Source organism: Stenella coeruleoalba (genome assembly GCF_951394435.1).
Source record: "Stenella coeruleoalba genome assembly, chromosome: 20".
In the NCBI taxonomy this organism is placed as follows: Eukaryota; Metazoa; Chordata; class Mammalia; order Artiodactyla; family Delphinidae; genus Stenella; species Stenella coeruleoalba.
This window is the reverse complement of record NC_137166.1, coordinates 55,577,157-55,596,776: the sequence shown is the minus strand read 5'-3', so window position 1 is coordinate 55,596,776 and position 19,620 is coordinate 55,577,157. Positions and strand designations below refer to the sequence as shown.

The 19,620-nt window shown below is 55.1% G+C and overlaps 2 protein-coding genes across 2 annotated transcripts; both read left to right on the top strand.

Annotated features, from left to right (window-relative positions):
- The first annotated feature begins 142 nt into the window (after positions 1-142).
- On the top strand, positions 143-3,822 carry TNNI3 (troponin I3, cardiac type). The gene is made up of 8 exons (XM_079908111.1): positions 143-319; positions 626-638; positions 793-879; positions 1,331-1,372; positions 1,630-1,761; positions 2,161-2,250; positions 2,773-2,949; positions 3,673-3,822. The coding sequence occupies exons 1-8, from the start codon at positions 309-311 to the stop codon at positions 3,754-3,756; spliced, it is 636 nt and encodes a 211-aa protein (XP_079764237.1). The 5' UTR covers positions 143-308; the 3' UTR covers positions 3,757-3,822.
- A 4,631-nt stretch (positions 3,823-8,453) lies between these two features.
- TNNT1 (troponin T1, slow skeletal type) lies at positions 8,454-18,767 on the top strand. The gene is made up of 9 exons (XM_079907796.1): positions 8,454-8,471; positions 11,018-11,081; positions 11,761-11,877; positions 12,091-12,168; positions 14,403-14,516; positions 15,456-15,565; positions 17,421-17,511; positions 17,642-17,682; positions 18,541-18,767. The coding sequence occupies exons 3-9, from the start codon at positions 11,779-11,781 to the stop codon at positions 18,584-18,586; spliced, it is 579 nt and encodes a 192-aa protein (XP_079763922.1). The 5' UTR covers positions 8,454-8,471; positions 11,018-11,081; positions 11,761-11,778; the 3' UTR covers positions 18,587-18,767.
- The last annotated feature ends 853 nt before the right edge of the window (positions 18,768-19,620 follow it).

Below are 19,620 nucleotides of genomic sequence, written 5' to 3'. Positions count from 1 at the left end.
AGGTGGGAGGAGGGAGGGGCTGGATTCCCAGGCCGCCAAGGTGGAGAGGTGATCCAGCTGGAGCATGGCCCGCCCCAGCCCTCACGCGCCCCGTTATCTCGAATCCTGGGCAGGGAGGGGAGGGGGCAGCAATATATTTAGTCTCTGTCCTCGCCCTTTATCTCAGTGTCCTCAGTGAGGCTTGAGCAGACCGGACGAGACAGAAGCCCCAGGGGCCTTCAAGGTCACTCCGGACGCCCCCTCACTGACCCTCCAAGAGCCCCTTGTCCCCTGCTCTGCCTTCCGCAACCCCTGGCTTGAGACTCAGCATGGCGGACCGGTGAGTAATTGGTAACCGGGACTCCTGAGAACCGAGGCAGTGGCGGATAGGGGGGTGATCCCTTGGGTTCCTGTGAGGGGCGAGAGCTGCGAGGTTGGATTCCAGGCCTGAGAAGGGAGGTAGGGACAGGACTCCTGGGCATCGGAATGAGGTAAGAGTCTGGGAATCCGACCCAGAGGAGCCGAGAAGCGGCAGCTGGCGGGCCGGACCTGTCGGTCAGAGGGGCCTCTGGGGTCCCTTAGGACACGGCGTGGACAGGACCCAGGCCTACCATTAATCCCCTTTTCCTGGTTTCTCTCCCTCCAGGAGCGGCGATGCGGTGAGAGTCGGCGTGGGCTGGACCCGCCTGGCCGGGGAGGGCGCTGCCGGGAGGGCTCTGGGGCGAGAGGCTGCAGCCCTGGAAGACTGCATGGAGAGGGGCTGGGGAGGGGGGGGGTCCCTGTGATAACTCAGCTCCGTTCCCCAAATCCCAGGCGGAGGACCCGCCTCCCGCGCCACCCCCTGTACGACGCCGCTCCTCAGCCAACTACCGCGCCTACGCCACGGAGCCGCACGCCAAGGTGAGGGCGGGGCCAGCGCGGTGGGCGGAGCCGGGCGGGACTTCGCGGGATCTGGATTCGGATTCTTAGGTTACCCGCGGCTGGGGGAGGAGAGGCGGAGCCAGGGCCTTTACCGGACTTTGGTCGAGGGCGGAGCCCAAGCGGATGAGGCGCTTCAGGGGCGGAGTTTATCAGAGGGCTGGGCTCTGTTTGGTGAGAGCTTGCCTATGGGCGGAGTCCCGCTGCCCGTGGGAACTGAGATTGCTTAGAGATGGTGGGGGGAGGTGCGTAGCCAGAGACAGCACATTGGTGGATGGGAATGAGGGGCGTGGCTTCCCGTAGACTGAAGGCTGGAGTTGGAGGCGGGACTAAATCTGGACCCGGCTTGAGGGGGCGGGTTCTGAAGCTCCTCCCGGCGTCCTTCTTCGGATCCTCCTCGCTCATCCTTCCTTGCTCTGTCTCACCCCGGCAGAAAAAGTCTAAGATCTCCGCCTCGAGAAAACTGCAGCTGAAGGTGCGATGCGCCTGGGGAGAGCGCCTAGGTGTCTTCAGGGGGCGGGGCTTGGAAGTTGGGTGGGGCTTCGGAAGAGCAGGTGGGCGGGAGGCCCTGAAAGGGAGGGGCGGGGCCTTGGAATGATGGACATCAACCTTGGGGGGTTCAGGTCTCTGGAAGCAGGCCTGGGATTAGAGGACGGGGCCCGGCGGGGGTGGCTATCCCGCTCAGTCCTCATCCCCATACCTGTGCTGCCATACCCGTCGTGCCCTCCCCAGACCCTGATGCTGCAGATTGCGAAACAGGAGCTGGAGCGTGAAGCAGAGGAGCGGCGAGGAGAGAAGGGGCGTGTTCTGAGCACGCGGTGCCAGCCTCTGGAGCTGGCCGGGCTGGGCTTCGCGGATCTGCAGGTACCGGCTCCAATCAGGGACTCCTGCCTAGCCCGGCATCTGAGTTTCCTACTGTCCGGTCTTGCATCCCTTAGGACTCAGGGGTACAGTTACTATGCCCCCTTTCTGCTCAGGACCTTCGGGTACACTTTCCCAATTCTTACCCTCAGGAGTTCAGAAATGTGGCCTGCAGCTGCCTACAATCTCAAAACCCAGAGGTCGGTTCCTCCAACCCACTCCAGTCCAGATTCTCAGAACACCTGGCTCTGGAGTTCTGCTTTGTTCGCAGTCCCCCAGGGTCTGGCTTCAATCTACTCCTCCAGGACCAGATGTCCAGGTCCCCAGCTCCTCCTCCCTCAGACCCCAGGAGTCCAGAACCCCAGCCTTCCCCCCACCACGCACACTACATTCCTCCACCAGGACTTGTGCCGACAGCTCCACGCCCGCGTGGACAAGGTGGATGAGGAGAGATACGACGTGGAGGTGAAAGTCACTAAGAACATCACAGAGGTGGGAGACACTGGGCCGTCTGGGTCGCTTCAGGATGGGAGGTGATGCCTGGGGCTCTGGTCTCAGCCTGGACCCTTGCAGCTGCTTAGACACCAGGAGACCCAGGACAACTCTGTGAGCCTGGCAGGGAGGGGGCAGAAGGATGAGTACAATACGGTCAGGGAATGCTGTTCTAGGCAGAGGGAACAGCACATGCAAAACCCGAGAGGTGGGAAAGCGGAAAATATGTTTGTGAAAATGTGTGGCTGGAGCCTCAAGTGTTGGTAAGTGAGTTCAGGTGTGGGCCAGGGAACTGTGAGATGCATGTAGCTGGACTGGGATGTGTCAGTAGTTTTCAGAGATGAGGGTGGGGCAGATCAGGTTCCAATTTCAGGATGGGGAGCTTGGATTTTGTCTCGAAGGTGGTAGGAGCCTAAGCTAGGTAGAACCTGGATCGGGATAGGAGGGAAGTGCAGGGTGGAAGAGTGAGGCAAGGAGGAAGTGGAAGGAGGGGTCTCCAACTCTCTTTATGGCTGCTACCAGATCGCAGATCTGACCCAGAAGATCTTTGACCTTCGGGGCAAGTTTAAGCGGCCCACTCTGCGTAGAGTGCGGATCTCTGCAGATGCCATGATGCAGGCACTGCTGGGGACCAGGGCTAAGGAGTCCTTAGACCTGCGGGCCCACCTCAAGCAGGTGAAGAAGGAGGACACGGAGAAGGTGAGTGTGGCTACAGGTCCAGGAAAGGGGGTGCTTAGGGGAGAAGGGGTGTGTGTGTGAGCAATTCTAGGGACTAGCCTGAGGGCAGGTGGCAGTTGGAGTTGTGGGGAGAAGTATCTGGTAAGGGTCTTCCACAGGAAGTACAGGAGGGGCACAGGAAATGCAAGAGGAAGACAGAATGTAGAAGTGGAAGACAGGAAGTGCATTAGGGAGAATGGAAATGGCAAGGAGTCAGGAAGTGCATGATGTCTGCAGGATGTTTGTGAGAGAAAAGGAGTGCAGGAGGGAGATAGGAAGTCCAAGAGGGAAACGGGAAGCGCAGGAGGAAGACAGGAAGTGCAGGAGGGACACAGGAAATGCAGAGGGGAGACAGGAAGTGCAGGAGGGACACAGGAAATGCAGAGGGGAGACAGGAAGTGCAGGAGGGACACAGGAAATGCAGAGGGGAGACAGGAAGTGCAGGAGGGACACAGGAAATGCAGAGGGGAGACAGGAAGTGCAGGAAGGACACAGGAAGTCCAAGAGGGAGACAGGAAGTACAGCAGGGAGACAGGAAGTGGGGCAAATTGGAAGGGATCTTCTGAGGGGACAAGAAGTGTTCCAGAACCAGACTGTGTGATGGGCGTCCAGAATAGAGTGGCCCAGCAGGCGGGAGGGCAAGTGGAGGATATCTGAGAGCCTGTAGACCAGGAAGACACCCTAACCTCTGACCCATTCCTCCAGGAAAACCGGGAGGTAGGAGACTGGCGCAAGAACATCGATGCGCTCAGTGGAATGGAAGGCCGCAAGAAAAAGTTTGAGGGCTGAGCCGGCCTGTGCACAGCCCTGGCCCTGGCCCTGAGGATGGCCCCGAGGAATAAAGCTTCTCTCTGAGCTGGGAGTGGCTGTGTGTCTATTACCAGGGGCGCTTAGGTGTGAGAGAGGCGGGAGAACTGAGGGCCAGGCTCCCCCAAAGCCACAGCGCACATCAGGAGCAGAGCTGGGTCTCCACGTGGAGCTGCACAGAGGTGCCGAGACCAGGGCCCAAAGGCAGACACACAGAGACACGGACAGACTGTCAGTGACCCCGGGAGAAAGAGCCAGACCCAAAGGGAGAGGAAAAACAGGCGGAGATTCATGGGAAGAAGTGCACAGAAAGGGGAAACAGACAGATATACACAGAGAGACAGAGATGACCTCGCCCTGGAAGAGACAGAAATAAGGACCCACAGAGGGAGAACTGCAGATACAAAGAGACACCCCCCCCCACCACACACACACACACACAAGAACTAGAAAGATAAAAACAGACACAGAGCTAAAGACACAGAAACCGAGTCACAGAGAAGCACAGGGACACCTGGAGACACAGACCAATAGCCAGACATCAAGAGAGGCAGATACGCAGAGACACCCGCGGAAATGCAGAGAGAAAAACTGGCGGCACAGAGACGGGCAGAGTGAAGAACTCAGAGACAGAGATGGAGAGAGAGCCCCAAAGCCAACCCCTGAGAAATGCATAGAATGAAATGCGGAGAGAGACAGACACTGGCACGGAGGGGTGAGGAAGCCCCTAGAGTTCAAGGTTGTGGATTGGCTGGGAAGGGGGAGGGGCTACCAAAAAAGATCAGTGTCCGACGGAGGTGGGGAGTGTGAGGTCCTGTGGGCCTGACACACCCCCTCCCCCTCCCCTCCTCCTCCCCCTCACACACCTGTTTCCCTGCTTTAGCGCCTGTTGTCACCAGGGTGGAATCCTGGTGGCAGACAAAGGGATGGGGGTGGGGAGGGGGGACAGAGAGATGGACAGAGACAGAGGTGGGGAGACGGAGAAGCTGAGACAGACACACACAGAGAAACACAGACGAAGAGTCACAGAGACAAAGGAGAGATAGAGACAGGGAAATGGGGTATGGGAAGTGGAGGCCCAGAGAGACACAGAGAAAGGGACCCCTTCATGGAGCGAGAAGGGGTCCCTTGTAACCTTTTCATCAATAAGCGTCCTCCAAGGGGCTTCGGAGCATAGTGTGCCGTGTGATCGGGGAGATGTGGAGCCCGAGGGTGGCCTGACCCAGCCCGGGGCTCCTGGACAATGCTTTTGGGATGGAGGAGAGGCCTTGGAACAGCCAGGGGGTGCCTCTATCCCGAAAGTGGAGCCAGAGTGGGGGCAGGGCAGCCTCTGAGTGTGAGGAAAGGAATTCTCTACCCCTCCCTCTCCCCCTGGGGCGGGGCTGAGCCTCCCACTATAAACGGGGGGTGCTTCAGCCTGCCCAGCAAGACTACCCCACCGCTCACACCTCTGCAGACGCAGCCTCAGGTAAGGGTCTCAGAGGAACTGGGGATGGAAGGGAACGTATCAGGACTTGGGGGTTACAGAAGCTGGGAGTGCAGCGTTTGGGGGTCCCAGAATATAAGGACCTCGGAGGTCTGAGTCTGAGGGAATCTCAGAAACTGGGAGTCCCTGGGCTTGGATGACAGACAGTCTGGGTGTCAGAACTGGGGGGCAGTGTCTCAGAATCTGACGATTTAGGAATTGAGGTCGCGGAATCTCATGTCTCATGATGGGAGGTATTAGAATTTGTAATGTCATATTTGGGGGTTTCATGAATCAGTCCCCTGAGTTTATGCATCCAGATTTTGGGGTCTCACAGTCCCGAGGTTTCAGAATTTAGGGGATGTCAAGACCTAGGGGGTCAAGATTTTAGGGCGCACGTAATCGGGAGTCTCGACAGTTGGAGTCTCAGAATCTGGAGAGATGAGGAGTTACCGTTTTTCAGAATTCATAAATTGGGGTCTGTGGGTATGGGGATTTTGTGGGGCCTCTCAACCTGGGTGCCTCGGGGATCTCAGAGATTGGGGAGTCTTAGTTTTTAGGGGTCAGGATGAGGTCTGGGGACAGAAGCTGCTCTTATGTGTCCTGTCCCCTCCATGGCAGTGGGTGAAGGTGAAAGGAGGCGACAGGTGGGCAGATGACCAGCCAAAGGGGAGGGGACCTGGGGTGGGAGAGGGCAGCGGGTATGATGAATGCTCCTAGAACCCCCCCTCCACGAGTACTTCTCAAGAGATGTCCTCGGTGTCACCCTCTACGACATCCCCCAAAATAGACCCTGGGGGTGGGGCAGCTATTGTCTTCGGACCACTGTCCCTTCCCAAATACCTCCTCCTAATGCCTACTCAGATCAGGTTCCTACGGACTTGTCATAAGACAAAAGGCGACAGCTGTGGTCAGGGGGCGGGGGCTGCAGCCTTGGGGCTCTGCCCGGACCGTATCTCCCAATGCGCTGCCTTCACCCTCGGTTTAGGAGTCTTTAGTTGGAGGTCCCCAGCCTCTCCTCCCTCAGACCCAGGGGTCCAGACCCCCAGCCCCTGCCCCCTCAGACCCAGGGGTCCAGACCCCCAGCCCCTCCCCCCTCAGACCCAGGGGTCCAGGCCCCTGGCGCCTCCCCCCTCAGACCCAGGATCCAGACCCCCAGCCCCTCCTTCCTCAGACCCAGGATCCAGCCCCTCCTCCCTCAGACCCAGGATCCAGGCCCCCAGCCCCTCCCCCCTCAGACCCAGGGGTCCAGACCCCCAGCCCCTCCCCCCTCAGACCCAGGGGTCCAGGCCCCTGGCGCCTCCCCCCTCAGACCCAGGATCCAGGCCCCCAGCCCCTCCTCCCTCAGACCCAGGGGTACAGGCCCCCGGCCCCTCCCCGCTCAGACCCAGGACTCCAGGCCCCCGGCCCCTCCTCCCTCAGACCCAGGGGTCCAGACGCCCCGCCCCTCCTTCCTCAGACCCAGGATCCAGCCCCTCCTCCCTCAGACCCAGGATCCAGGCCCCCAGCCCCTCCCCTCTCAGACCCAGGATCCAGGCCCCCAGCCCCTCCCGCCTCAGACCCAAGATCCAGGCCCCCAGCCCCTCCTCCTCTGGACCCCACCCCACTCCGCCTGTTCTCTGCTTTTCATAGGTTGCAGCAGGACACCAGGATGTCGGACGCCGAAGAGCAGGAATATGAGGAGTGAGTGATGCTGGCAGGCGGGCTGGGGCCCTGGAGCGGTGGAGACACCTCCCACCTCCAAGGCGCCTAACTCTCCCCCTCCCTCTTTCCTTCCCTCCCGGGTCCTCAGGGAGCAGCCTGAAGGTGAGTGGAGAGTGGGATGGCCTTGGGGGGGAGGGGAGGTGGGGACACCTTGGCGCATCTTAGCCCACCCTGCCCTACGCCCACCCTCCTGGTCCGCACAGCCCGTGGGAAAAGCTCAGTGGGCCCACTTGCAGCTGAGGCCCAGAGGGGTCCCCCCGTCTAGATGAGACTCGAACCTGAACGCGGGTCTCTGCGCACTCACGCACTCTTCCCCCCATCTGAAGCCCCTGCCGTCCCCCCCACCCCGGGCTCCTCACGCCTCCTCTTGTCTCCCCCACCCCTTCCAGAAGAGGAGGCTGCTGAGGAGGAGGAGGAAGGTGAGGCCCTGGACTCCGCAGGTCTGGAGCGGGACGCGGCACCGGGGGGCTGGTGCGGTGGGGACGCTAGTCCCCGGGTGCAGGCTGGGCGGGGGCGGGGATCTCGATGGTCTCGGCCTCAGCTCCTTTAACAGCCTGTCCCCTCTCTCCCCTCTCTCCCCTTCCCGCATCCGGGCATGGCTGCTCCCCTCCCCCGGCTCCCCAAACCTAGCTTCTCCTCCCGCCCCCTCCCCAGCCCCCGAGGAGCCGGAGCCGTTGGCTGACCGAGGTAACCGCGGCTGCTTCGCTTCCTGAGGCCGATTTCGGGGGTCCTCAGGGCCCAGACCTCCACGATGACTCCCTCCCCGCTCCCGTAACCCGTCCCCGTAACCCGTCCCAGGCCCGGTCCTTTAAGCCCCGGAGAGCTCTCGCGCTCTCCAGTGGCCAAGAAGGGAAACAGCCTCGCAATGGCTTTAACCCGTTCCCTTCCTTCTTAAAGGGACCAACACCCAAGCCTTCTTCCCCAGTCTGGAGGAATACTTATAGAAGGGTTGGATGTTTGCGGAGAGGCACGCCTCCCCCCTCATCTTCGCCTGTCTGTTACTTGTCTCCTTCATATACATTCAAAGGTTGGGGCGTGGGTTGTAGAAGGGACTAGCAGTGGGAGTCTGTATTCCTCTGTCCCCAAGGGGGAGGGGGCTGGGGACACAACTCCCGGGTCACCGAGTGAAGAGGGGGCTTGGGGCCTCCCTGCACTGCTAGATCTTGATGGAGGGCAGGAGCTCTGGGTATGTAGAACGAGGGTCTGAGGGTTTGTTTGTTTTTTCTCCTTATGGTCTGGCGGTTTGGACACCTGGGTTCCCAGAGAAATGGGAGGGGGATCCCCACACCAGTTCTGAATGTATATCTGATGCATGTGACCCTCTCCCTCCTTTATGGCCACCCCGATTTCCCTTATCCTCTTCCCCCCCCATACCCTTCCCCCAGAGCTGCAGGAGAAGGGAACTGGGCTTGTGGGGACCAAGGCTTGGAGGCGGGCCCCTCCTTTGGATGTGTCATGCCCACCCCACGAACTCTTGCTAATTATCTTTTTGTATCCCTCCACCAGAAGAGGAGCGCCCCAAACCAAGGTGAGATCCTGGGGGGTGGGGCTCCCAATCATGTCCTCTTAAATATATCACCCACCTCCAGAGATAGGCTGCAAGAAAGGCAGAGGAGGAGAGTGGGGAAATGGAAACATAGAAAAGGACAGTGACTCCTCCTTTCCACAAACATTTCTGGTGAACTTCCCACTGTGTTTGGCAAGAGTCAGACTCTTGCTGTCCTGTTGGTGTAACAGACCCAGATACAGCAATGGTAGTGCAGAAGAGGGCCCCATGTGTGCCCTAGAATATCAAGGAAGGCTTCCCAGGGGAGGTGATGCCGAGTCCTGAGGGCGGAAGAGTTTGCTAGCTGAAGGAAGTGGAGGGGAGATTGTAGATGACGCAGCGGAGCGGTGTGTGCGAGGTCCAGTAGCTGGATCTTGGCCAGTGTTTCAGGGAACAGATGCAGACACAGGTCATTCTGATGAGAAAGATCCAAACTAGGCAGACCAGGGAAGACTGTGAGAGCTCACCCTGGAGGGTGTGACACTGGGGACAAAGCTTGGAGATGCAAGGAGGCAGCAATTGAGCATGAGATGCAGAAATTCTCTGGGACACCGGGGAGCCATGGAAGGGTTCTGAGCAGAGGGGGCCGAGGATCAGATCTGGCTGAGAGCACAGGGGCACATGAAAGCACAGGTGTGCTTCAGTGTCAGGGAAAGCTTGTTGGAGGAGGGAAGGTCTCAGGGGTGGAGTATATCAGGGGAAGGGCATTGTAGGGCAGAGCAAACAGAGTGTGCAAAGGCCCGGGGGCACAAAGGCACATGACATGGCCAGGGAACTGTAGGATGTGGTGAGTTTTCAAGGGGAAAAGGCCTAAGCTGGAGCAGAGGGCATAGGGTAGAAAGGGGCCACAGACTGAGAGACCCACAGGTTGATGAGCTCAGTTGGGGCAGGGTGTGTGCAAAGGCAGGAAATGTTCAGGAAGCATCTGTTTACTGGAGTCTGGGGTTTGGGAGAGAGTCTGGGCTGGAGACAGAGTTGGTGAATCCTCGGTTATTGATGATAATCGAAGTCACAGGAGTGAATGACATTAATCACAAGAGTGTCCCACGAATGAATCAAAGGGCAAAGCTCTCTTAATTTGGTTAATAGAAATTGTTGCTTTTTATTAAGCCAGGAAAGATGAAGCATAATTTGTTTAAAATTCTCTTTGATCATTGAATGACCAAAAAAGGAAATAAAGAGTCAAATATATGAGGGATTTTTTCATTCCTTAAGTTAAACTTTAAAGCTGTATTTAAGAAATCAAATCTTACAAAATCCTGGAAGGTTTTGGTAATGATGATGATGATTTCAAGGAAATTAATAAAATAGCTATTGATTTTAAAGTGTATTTTATTCAATAGTTTTGGTATCTTGCCATGGAGGATACTAGCCCAGCCTAGCAGAAAAGTGCAATATGTAGAGCGTATTTTGACATTTTAAAAGTTATATTCCGGGTTTCCCTGGTGGCACAGTGGTTGAGAGTCTGCCTGCCGATGCAGGGGACACGGGTTCGTGCCCCGGTCCGGGAAGATCCCACATGCCGCGGAGTGGCTGGGCCCGTGAGCCATGGCCGCTGAGCCTGCGCGTCCGGAGCCTGTGCTCCGCAATGGGAGAGGCCACGGCAGTGAGAGGCCCGCGTACCGGAAAAAAAAAAAAAAAAGTTATATTCCATAACCATTTTGAAATGCTGGGCAAACATAAAAAAAAATCCCATACAAGTTATTTGCATTTAATTCAATTAATCAGGCAATTTGAAAGCTAATTGATTAAAACACTGTAATATGATTGAAATTCTGTAACATTTTAATGTTATTTTTACTCTACTGTGAAAAGTTTTTTTATACGATATACACACCCTAGTTTATTTTTGTGTCTTAGTGTGGACTTATAAATTTACTACAGGTATCTTGAGCCAGGAACACAATCAGGTTTCAGGCCAGTTTGATACTGGCTCTTCTTAATTTTCATATGAGTGTAGGACTTCAAACCAAATGTTATGTCAGTGGGACTGTGCTGTCTGTGCAAGTTAATAAATTACATGATCATTTTCTTCAGACTGGAAGGAGAGTGATAAATAAGGTTTGGAGTCACAGGATACTGATGTACAATTTAAGGATTCAAGTTTCTTATAAATCAATTGTGAACAATGAATTATTAAAAAATGTTGACTTCCTAGTATAAAACTGCAAGAATAAAAATAAATTCTCCAGCTTAAAAAAGAAAGTAAGAAAGAAAGAAAGAAACCAAAGGAAGAGAAAATTCCAAGAAGTGGGAGTGCCCAGGGCAGTCCCCCAAAGGAGCACCACCCAATACAAATACAATGCAAGCCACATATGTAATAAGAAACACTTTTTTTTTTACTAGCAGCCTTTTAAGAAGTAAACCCAAACAGGTCAAATCAATCCCAATAGCGTATTTTACTCAACCTGTCATAGCCAAAATCTCAGAATTTCAACATGAATCCATATAAAACGTTATTAGTAAAATATTTTACATTCAGCAGGGAGGTCAGACTACTCAGTGTTTCTTCTCTTCTGTCCACTCAGCCGGCCCGTGGTACCTCCGCTGATCCCCCCAAAGATCCCAGAGGGGGAACGTGTGGACTTCGATGTAAGTAACAGACATCCCATCCCAGGAGGGGCTGCTAGCCTATAGGGTGCAAATTAGGAAGGGGTGCCCCTCCCTAGCCACTGTTTTTTGTTTGTTTCCTACCCGCTTCTTTTGGAATTGTGTCTTGGCAGCCCCTTAGTTTAGTGTCAGAATACGATGCTTTGCTGCCATCTGCTGGAAACACAGTGCATGGCAGACGTCTGTCCCAGCTGTCAACCCCACCAATTCTTTTTTTTTTTTTTTTAATTTATTTTTGCCTGCGTTGGGTCTCCGTTGCTCCGCGCGGGCTTTCTCTCGTTGCAGAGCGAGCGGGGGCTACTCTTCGTTGCGGTGCGCAGGCTTCTCATTGCAGTGGCTTCTCTTGTTGCGGCGCACGGGCTCTAGGCGCACGGGCTTCAGGAGTTGTGGCTCGCGGGCTCCAGAGTGCAGGCTCAGTAGTTGTGGCGCACGGGCTTAGTTGCTCTGTGGCATGTGGTATCTTCCCAGACTAGGGCTCAAACATGTGTGCCCTGCATTGGCAGGCGGATCCTTAACCATTGCGCCACCAGGGAAGCCCAACCGCACCAATTCTTGCTGCAAAGGGCTCCCCCTCCTGATGCTTCTCAGAAGTGCTGAGAGGTTGGCACCCTCTTGGGGCACCACCTGGGGAATGACCGTGCTCCCACCCTCTGTCCCCTAGGACATCCACCGGAAGCGCATGGAAAAAGATCTGCTGGAGCTGCAGACGCTCATTGATGTGCATTTTGAACAGCGGAAGAAAGAGGAAGAGGAGCTCGTGGCGCTAAAAGAGCGTATTGTGAGTCAAGGGAGGTGGGGTTCCCCAAATTCTTCTCCCTCCTTACATCCTTTGGGCCTTGGGAGATACGTTCCCGTCCACTACAGACCCAAGGCTGAAACTTTTGGGAAAGTACCCAAGTTGATGTCCATCACCACTCTTGACCTACCCTGGGAAGTGATAAAGGGGGTGCGTGGTTGTCCCTGCACCCCCTCATTCTTCTCTCTCCCCCAGGAGCGGCGCCGGGCGGAGAGAGCTGAGCAACAGCGCTTCAGAACCGAGAAGGAGCGCGAGCGTCAGGCTAAGCTGGTGGTGGGTGTTTCCCCTCCTCCCAGAGCCCAAATGTTACTTTCTCAGCTGGACACTGCAATTTTCCACTCATGACATTCTCTGTGATCCCATAACAGTCCTCATGCTGTATTATTCAAGGGTCTTTCTGTTGGAAGGGACAGAAACTCCAACCCAAACTGAACTTAGCAGAAAGAGAACTTTATTGGCTCATGTAACTAAAAGGTCTAGGGCATGGCTTGCTTCAGGCATGGCTGGATCAAGGGACTCAAATAATATCACAAAGACCCAGCTTTTATCTTCCCATCTTGGCCAATATTTCTGTGGACAGTGTGTCCAGGAGGGTGAGCAACTCATCCTGGTTTGCCTGGCACCTTCCTGGTCTGAGCCCTGAAAATCCTGCATCCCATCAATCCCAGGCAAACCAGATGGTTCCCAGGCAGGGGTGGCAAACGGCCACCAGCAGCTCTGGCTTAAACTCCTCTTTTCTCTGTCTCCTGCACAAATCCTGGGATGTTTTCAAATTGTTCACCTGTCCACTGTGGAGTGAATCACTGGCTAGTTGGGAGAGAGTGGCTAGAATGCTCCCATTGGTTTAACCCTTGAAAACATGACCTGACTTGGCATCAGGAGTGGCTCACTCAAACCACTTTTTTTTGTTTTTGTTGTTTTGCCATGCTGCGCGGCACGTGGGATCTTAGTTCCCCGACCAGGGATTGAACCCATGCCCCCTCACAGAGTCCTAACCACTGGACCACCAGCAAAGTCCCTCAAACCACTTTATTTATTTATTTATTTGTTTATTTATTTATTTTTAGCTGCGTTGGGTCTTCGTTGCTGCTGGCGCGGGCTTTCTCTAGTTGCAGCGAGCGGGGGCTACTCTTCGTTGCGGTGCGCGGGCTTCTCATTGCGGTGGCTTCTCTTGTTTCAGAGCACGGGCTCTAGACATGTGGGCTTCACTAGTTGTGGCATGCAGGCTCAGTAGCTGTGGCTCGCGGGCTCCAGAGCACAGGCTCAGTAGTTGTGGCGCACGGGCTTAGTTGCTCCATGACATGTGGGATCTTCCCAGACCAGGGCTCGAACCTGTGTCCCCTGCATTGGCAGGTGGATTCTTAACCACTGTGCCACCAGGGAAGCCCCCTGAAACCACTTTTAAAGAACAGGAAATGGGTGGTGTGGTACGCAAAGGACTGGTCTCCCAAAGATGTCCACATCCTAGTTCCCAGAGACTATGAATATGGGAACCTGCCTGGCAAAAGGGACTTTGTAGGTATGATTAAGTTAAAGATCTTGAGATCAGGAGATTCTCCTGGATTTCCTGGGTGAGCCCAGTGTTATCACAAGGGTCCGTAAACAAGGGAGGACCTTTGAAGATGGGGGAAGTGGCCCTGAGACAAGGGATGCAGGCGGCCCCTAGAAGCCGGAAGAGCAAAGGGAGTGAATCTCCCCTAATGCCTCCAGAAGGACCCAACCCTGTCCATACCTTGACTTAGCTCATGAGACCCATTTCAGACTTTTGACCTGCAGAACTATAAGCTGATAAACTTTCATTGTTTTAAGCCACTCTGTTTGCAAATTACAGCAGCGAGAGGAAATTAATTCAGGTGGGGAATCCTGGGCAAGTGAAATACCATCATGCCCATCTCACCTGCCTCTCCAGTGGGGATGGGGCTTTGGTCTGGACAGGCCACTAATTCTGGAACATGCAGTGCAGACTTTCTGGATGTGGTAATGCCTTAGTGAAGGCATTCTAGAACCTCTTCCTCAGGCTCAAGGCCAAGAGCCTCTTTACTGCCCCAAGCCCCCCGACTCCCATCACAAGTTACTTCCATGGCCCTCTGAGGACAGTCATTCTCCTCTCATGAGACTAAGGAAGAGTAAGTCCCAGAGAGGGTACGTGCCTGCACTGAGGTCACACAGCAAAGATCACCATTGGCCATTTCAGGCTGGAGCATGCAGAAAAAAGCAAGCACGTCCCTCCACTAGTTTAATATTTTCCTTGGGGGTGGTATATAAAGTCTCAAAGAGGAGGAAGGACTTGCAGGTGGTCACACAGCCGGGCCTGGAAAGGTGAGGAGGGGACCGTCAGCATCCTTGCCTTTTCTGATATTGACCTTGTTTTATGCTTGGGTCTGATTGATCCCTGCTTCACTCAGTGCAGAAGAGGGCCCCCTCCCACGTGCCCATCTCAGACCCCCTCCCCTCTCAGTCCAGGGTGCTGGAGGGAGGCCCAGGAATTAACCCCTTTCTTCCCACAGGAGGAGAAGATGCGGAAGGAAGAGGAAGAGGCCAAGAAGCGAGCTGAGGATGACGCCAAAAAGAAGAAGGTTCTGTCCAACATGGGGGCCCATTTTGGGGGTTACCTGGTCAAGGTGAGTTCAGCCTACTAGGGCCTGAACAGGAAACGGGTAGTGTGGTACGCAAAGGACTGGTCTCCCAAAGATGTGGGAGGAGGGGCTGGGGGCCCGGACCCCTGGGTCGGACGGGGGAAGCACTGAGGGCTGGACCCCTTGGTCTCTGGGGAGAGGGGCTGGGGTTCTGGGCTGAGGGAGGAGGGGGCTGGGGCCTGGACCCCTGAGTCTGAAGTGGGAGGAAATAGGGGCAGGACTCCTGGGTCTGCGGGGGGAGGGGCTGGGGGCCCGGACCCCTGGGTCTGAATGGGGCGAGGCGTTGGGGGCCCGTTCCCCGGGTCTGAGTGGGGAGGGGCTGGGTGTCTGGGCTGAGATGCTGGGGGCCTGGATCCTTGGCTCTGAGGGGGGTGGGGCTGGGGGCCGGGACCCCTGGGTGTGAGGGGGGAGGGGCTGGGAGTCTGGGCTAAGGGAGGTGGGGATGTGGGCCCCGACCCCTGAGTGTGATGGGGAGGGGTTGGGGGCCCGGACCTCTGGTTCTGAGGGAGGTGGGTCTGGGCGGGTCTGGGCTGAGGGAGGATGGGCTGGGAACCCGGACCCCTGGGTCTGAGGGAGGAGGGGCTGGTGGCCCGGACCCCTGGGTCTGAGCGGGGAGGTGTTGGGGGCCCGGACCCCTGGGTCTGAGGGAGGAGGGGCTGGGGGCCTGGACCCCTGGGTCTGAGGGAGGAGGGGCTGGGGGCTGGACTCCTGGGTCTGAGGGAGGAGGGGCTGGGGGCCTGGACCCCTGGGTCTGAGGGAGGAGGGGCTGGGGGCTGGACTCCTGGGTCTGAGGGAGGAGGGGTCTGGGGGCTGGACTCCTGGGTCTGAGGGAGGAGGGGCTGGGGGCCCGGACCCGTGGGTCCTGATGTGCGGAGCCATCGGTGGACCCATCCCCTAGTTCACGATGTCCTTGTCAACCGTCAGGCAGAACAGAAGCGGGGTAAGCGCCAGACAGGGCGTGAGATGAAACTGCGCATCTTGTCGGAGCGTAAAAAGCCTCTGAACATCGACCACATGGGAGAAGAACAGCTCCGGTAGGTGGGAGGGTCCTGGGTATGAGACAGGCAGATAAGGGGACGCCTGACCCAGATCCGAGTGGGCGGAAGCCCTGGTGCTGTGTGCCTTTGGGCAAGTGTCTCTCCCTCTCTGGGCCCCTGTAGACTCCCCTGTGGAATGTTTCACTGATATAGGCCCCACGTTTTGTGGGTGCCGAGACCTGTAGAGTCTGGGTGATAATACGGAAGCCAGACAACAGATCTGACCTAAATTTAGAAGATGATGGTGTTTTGATGGCCCCTGGGAGCTCTGAATGGGCCCCATCTTTTACGTGAATTAAAGCCAGATGCACTGGCAACAGTTTTCCAGCCACATCTCTTCTGGGTGGGGCTCTATCTTGCCCTTCACAGCTCACTGTCTGCACAGCCTGCATCACGTGGTAAAGCCACCTGAGGGGAGGCCGGGGAGGGTCTTCCCTTCAGGGCCCTCGCCTGCGTCTTGACATTATCTGGCCCAGGCACAGAGTTTAAAGTCAGAAACATCCACCACCTCATAGGCAGCACAGTGATGGGGTTTGGAGCTCAGCATCTGAAACCACTTGCCAGGGGCTCAGTGCCGGCTTCACCACTTACAGCTGGGTGATCTGAGGCACGGGGTTTACCTTCTGTGAGCCTTGCTTACCTCACTGGTAAAATGAGGCGATGATGACGAAATCTACATCACAGAGCAGTGAAGGGTCAGTATGACAGCATACAACCCTATGAGGTAGACACCCTCAAGCAACTGGAACATTAAAAAACAAAAACAGAAAGAGCAACCCTAGGCACAGAGAGGTTAAGTAAACTTCCCAGGGTTGCACACCTTGCAAGTGGGAGAGTGGGGATTTGAACCCAGGCAGTCTGGTGCGGTAGTCTGTGCTCTTCATCACTCTTTCACAAAGTGGTGTGATGGTAAATGTTTACCAAGTGGATCTCCAGGGCCTAAAAGTCCACATCTTAGCATTTGCTCATTTCCACGGTGTAAATACTCCCACCATGCTGATGTCAAACTACCAGCGTGAGAACTGTGCACTCGGAGTCGGAGTCGGGCAAGGATGCGCGGATTTGGCTCCAGCCCAGCACTGGCGATGTGCCGTCCTTCCCCAGTCACGTTATCACAGGGCCTTGCACTAAGGAACATGTCGCGAAAGTTCCTTCTTCCTCCTCTTTCCTTCCCTCACCACACATCCACTCATAATGTGGATCTACTAATATTTTTTGAGGATCTCAAGTTATTTCAGTTTTATTTATTAGATGGAGGGCATATGATGGTCTCTAAAATTTTAAAGGAAAACACACCATGGAAGAGACAGCCTTTGAAGACCATTAGCTGGCAAAAGACAACAAAGACTGCTAGTAAGAATAAAAAGAATGGTAACAACTAGCTTTGTCGAGTGTTTAGCACGTGCCAGGTATTTTCTACCTATTCTCTCATTCTATAACAGTTCAAGGCAGTAGATTTTTAACAGTTCGGAATACGTTTGGCCTCTAATAACTGAGATCTGACTATAGCAGCCTAAACTATAGAGGTTTGTTTTCTCACATAGAAGACATCGGTAGTCCATAGCTGGTATTTGAACCAAGGCTTTCTGACTCCAGGGCCTAGGCCCTTAACCATGCTCATTCTCCCTTAGAGAAAGGTGAGCTCTCTGTTCTGGATATGGAGAAGTGGGCAGAGATTTTAAAACCCCTTGCTGCAATTCACTTTGAATACCGTGGCCTCAAATATTAACAAAATAGCACCAATAATGTCGAACTCAGAGACTCGCTGTGTGGCTTTGAACAATTCCCTCAACCTCTCTGGGCTCGTGGCCTGGCCTGGCTCCCTTCCATGACAGCCCTTCTGCCCTGCCAGGGAGAAGGCCCAGGAACTGTCGGACTGGATCCACCAGTTGGAGTCCGAGAAGTTTGACCTGATGGAGAAGATGAAGCAGCAGAAATATGAGGTGAGACCCATCTCTGCTGGAGGCCGGGCTGGGCTGGGGCTGGCCAGGTGGGGGGCTGGGCTGGGGCTGGGTAGGCGGTGAGCGGGCCTGTCCCTCCGGCAGTGCCCGAATCTCCCTCCTGTCTCTGCAGATCAATGTTCTCTACAATCGCATCAGCCACGCCCAGAAGTTGTAAGTGTGAACCCGGCCCTGAGCCCCACACCCTCCATCTGACCCCTGGGGCCTCTCTTTCCTTTCCTCTGGCTGTCCCTTCCTCTGAGTTTCAGTTCTCCACCCCTTCTTGGGGGCTCTGTCTTTATCCCTCTTTCTCTGGGACGGTCTCATAATGTGTCCTTTCCTCTCCACCCTCCAGCTCTCTTCTGGGGTCTCGATCCCTGTTTCTATGTCCCTCGAAATCACTGGTTCTCGGGGCGGGGGTGACCTTGCCTCCGACCCCGGGGACATCGGGGGATGTCTCGAACCTGTTTGGGGAGGGGGATGCTACTGGCACCTGGTGGGTGGAGCCCAGGGCTGCTGTTCCACGTCCTACAACGCACAGGACAGCCCTCACCGCAGAATGATCCGGCCCCGGAATGTCGCTGGTGCTGAGGTTGAGAAGCCCGGCTTTTCCTCTGTTTCTTGTTCTGTCTCCCCTGTGTCTCCTTCCCTCCCTCCCTCCCCTCTGCCTTCTGTTCATCTTCTCTCTCCATCTCACTTTCCATCTTTCTGTCTCTTTCACCCCAGCCTCCCCGACCCTCTCTCAGTCACTCACCCTTTCCTTCCCCCATCCCTGTACCCATAAATATTTATCAGTGCCCATATGAACATCCTGAGCTCACCCGCTGACATCAACTCCTGCCCGCCTGTGGGCCTGTGACCACTAATCACGCCACCGGGCAGTGAACCCAATGAGAAGGCACTTGCCGGCCTCTTCCTCTGGCTGGGAGGGCGGGGATTTGCGGGGATGGACTCCCTGAATTGAGGACAGGGACCCATCTCAGAGGTTGGTCAGGGAGGCCTTCCTTTCTGACACCCCTCCTTCTCCTACAGCCGGAAGGGGGCCGGGAAGGGCCGCGTTGGAGGCCGCTGGAAGTGAGGATCTGGGCACTGCCCCCTACCCCCCTCCAGGCACCCGGGAGCCCTTGGAGTGTGTGTCCCATCTGTGGCTTGAAATAAATGCTCCCCCTGCAGCACCTGCTGTTCTTTGATTGTTATTATTAGAATCTTCAACAATCATGACGGTGATGTGTAAGGTTGAACCCTCACACACAGCCGGCAGGAATGTAAAATGGGGCTGCCGCTTTGGAAAACATTCCAGCGGTCCCTCAAAAAGTTAAACGTAGAGTTACCATAGGACCCAGCAATTCTGCCCCAATAGAACTGAAAATCTCTGTCCTCACAAAAACTTGTACAGGAATCCTGGCAGCATTACTCATGATAGCCAAGAGGTGGAAACAACCCAAACGTCCGTCCACTGGTGAAAGGATACAAGGGAATATCCTTCAGCCATAAAAACGAATGAGGCTCTGACACAGGCTACAATGTAGATGAGTGTCCAAATCATAACTAAAGAAGCCAGACACAAAAGGCCACGCACTGTGTGATGCCACTGATAGGAAATTTCTAGAAGGCAAATCCGTGGAGGCAGGGAGTACAGTCGTGGTGGTCTCCAGGGCCTCAGGGGAAGGAAGGAATGAGGGGTTATGGCTAAAAGGAATGGTGTTTCTTTTTGGGGGTGATGGGAGTGTTCTGGAATTAGACAGTAGTGATGGTTGCACAACCTTGTCAATAGACTAAAAAAAAAAACAAACCCACTGATCACACTGCTATATATAAGACAGATAACCAACAAGGACCTACTGTAGAGCACAGAGAACTATACTCAATAATTTGTAATAGGGTGGTTCAGTGGTTAGGATTTCACTGCCGGGGGCCTGGGTTCGATCCCTGGTTGGAGAACTAAGATCCCACAAGCTGCAGGGCGTAGCCTAAAAAACAATTGTAATAACCTATAGGAGAAAAGAATCTTAATAATAATAATAATATATATATATATATAAAATAACTGAGTCACTTTGCTGTACACCTGAAACTAACACAACATTGTAAATTAACTGTACTTCAATTTTT

Excerpts from the sequence above, each read along its gene's own strand:
- TNNI3 (XM_079908111.1), top strand. Across the intron at positions 880-1,330 it reads CCACGGAGCCGCACGCCAAG|AAAAAGTCTAAGATCTCCGC; the intron begins GTGAGGGCGGGG and ends TCACCCCGGCAG. Across the intron at positions 2,251-2,772 it reads TCACTAAGAACATCACAGAG|ATCGCAGATCTGACCCAGAA; the intron begins GTGGGAGACACT and ends GGCTGCTACCAG.
- TNNT1 (XM_079907796.1), top strand. The coding sequence starts at position 11,779 with ATGGAAAAAGATCTGCTGGAGCTGCAGACGCTCATTGATGTGCATTTT. Across the intron at positions 12,169-14,402 it reads AGCGTCAGGCTAAGCTGGTG|GAGGAGAAGATGCGGAAGGA; the intron begins GTGGGTGTTTCC and ends TTCTTCCCACAG. Across the intron at positions 17,512-17,641 it reads TGAAGCAGCAGAAATATGAG|ATCAATGTTCTCTACAATCG; the intron begins GTGAGACCCATC and ends CTGTCTCTGCAG.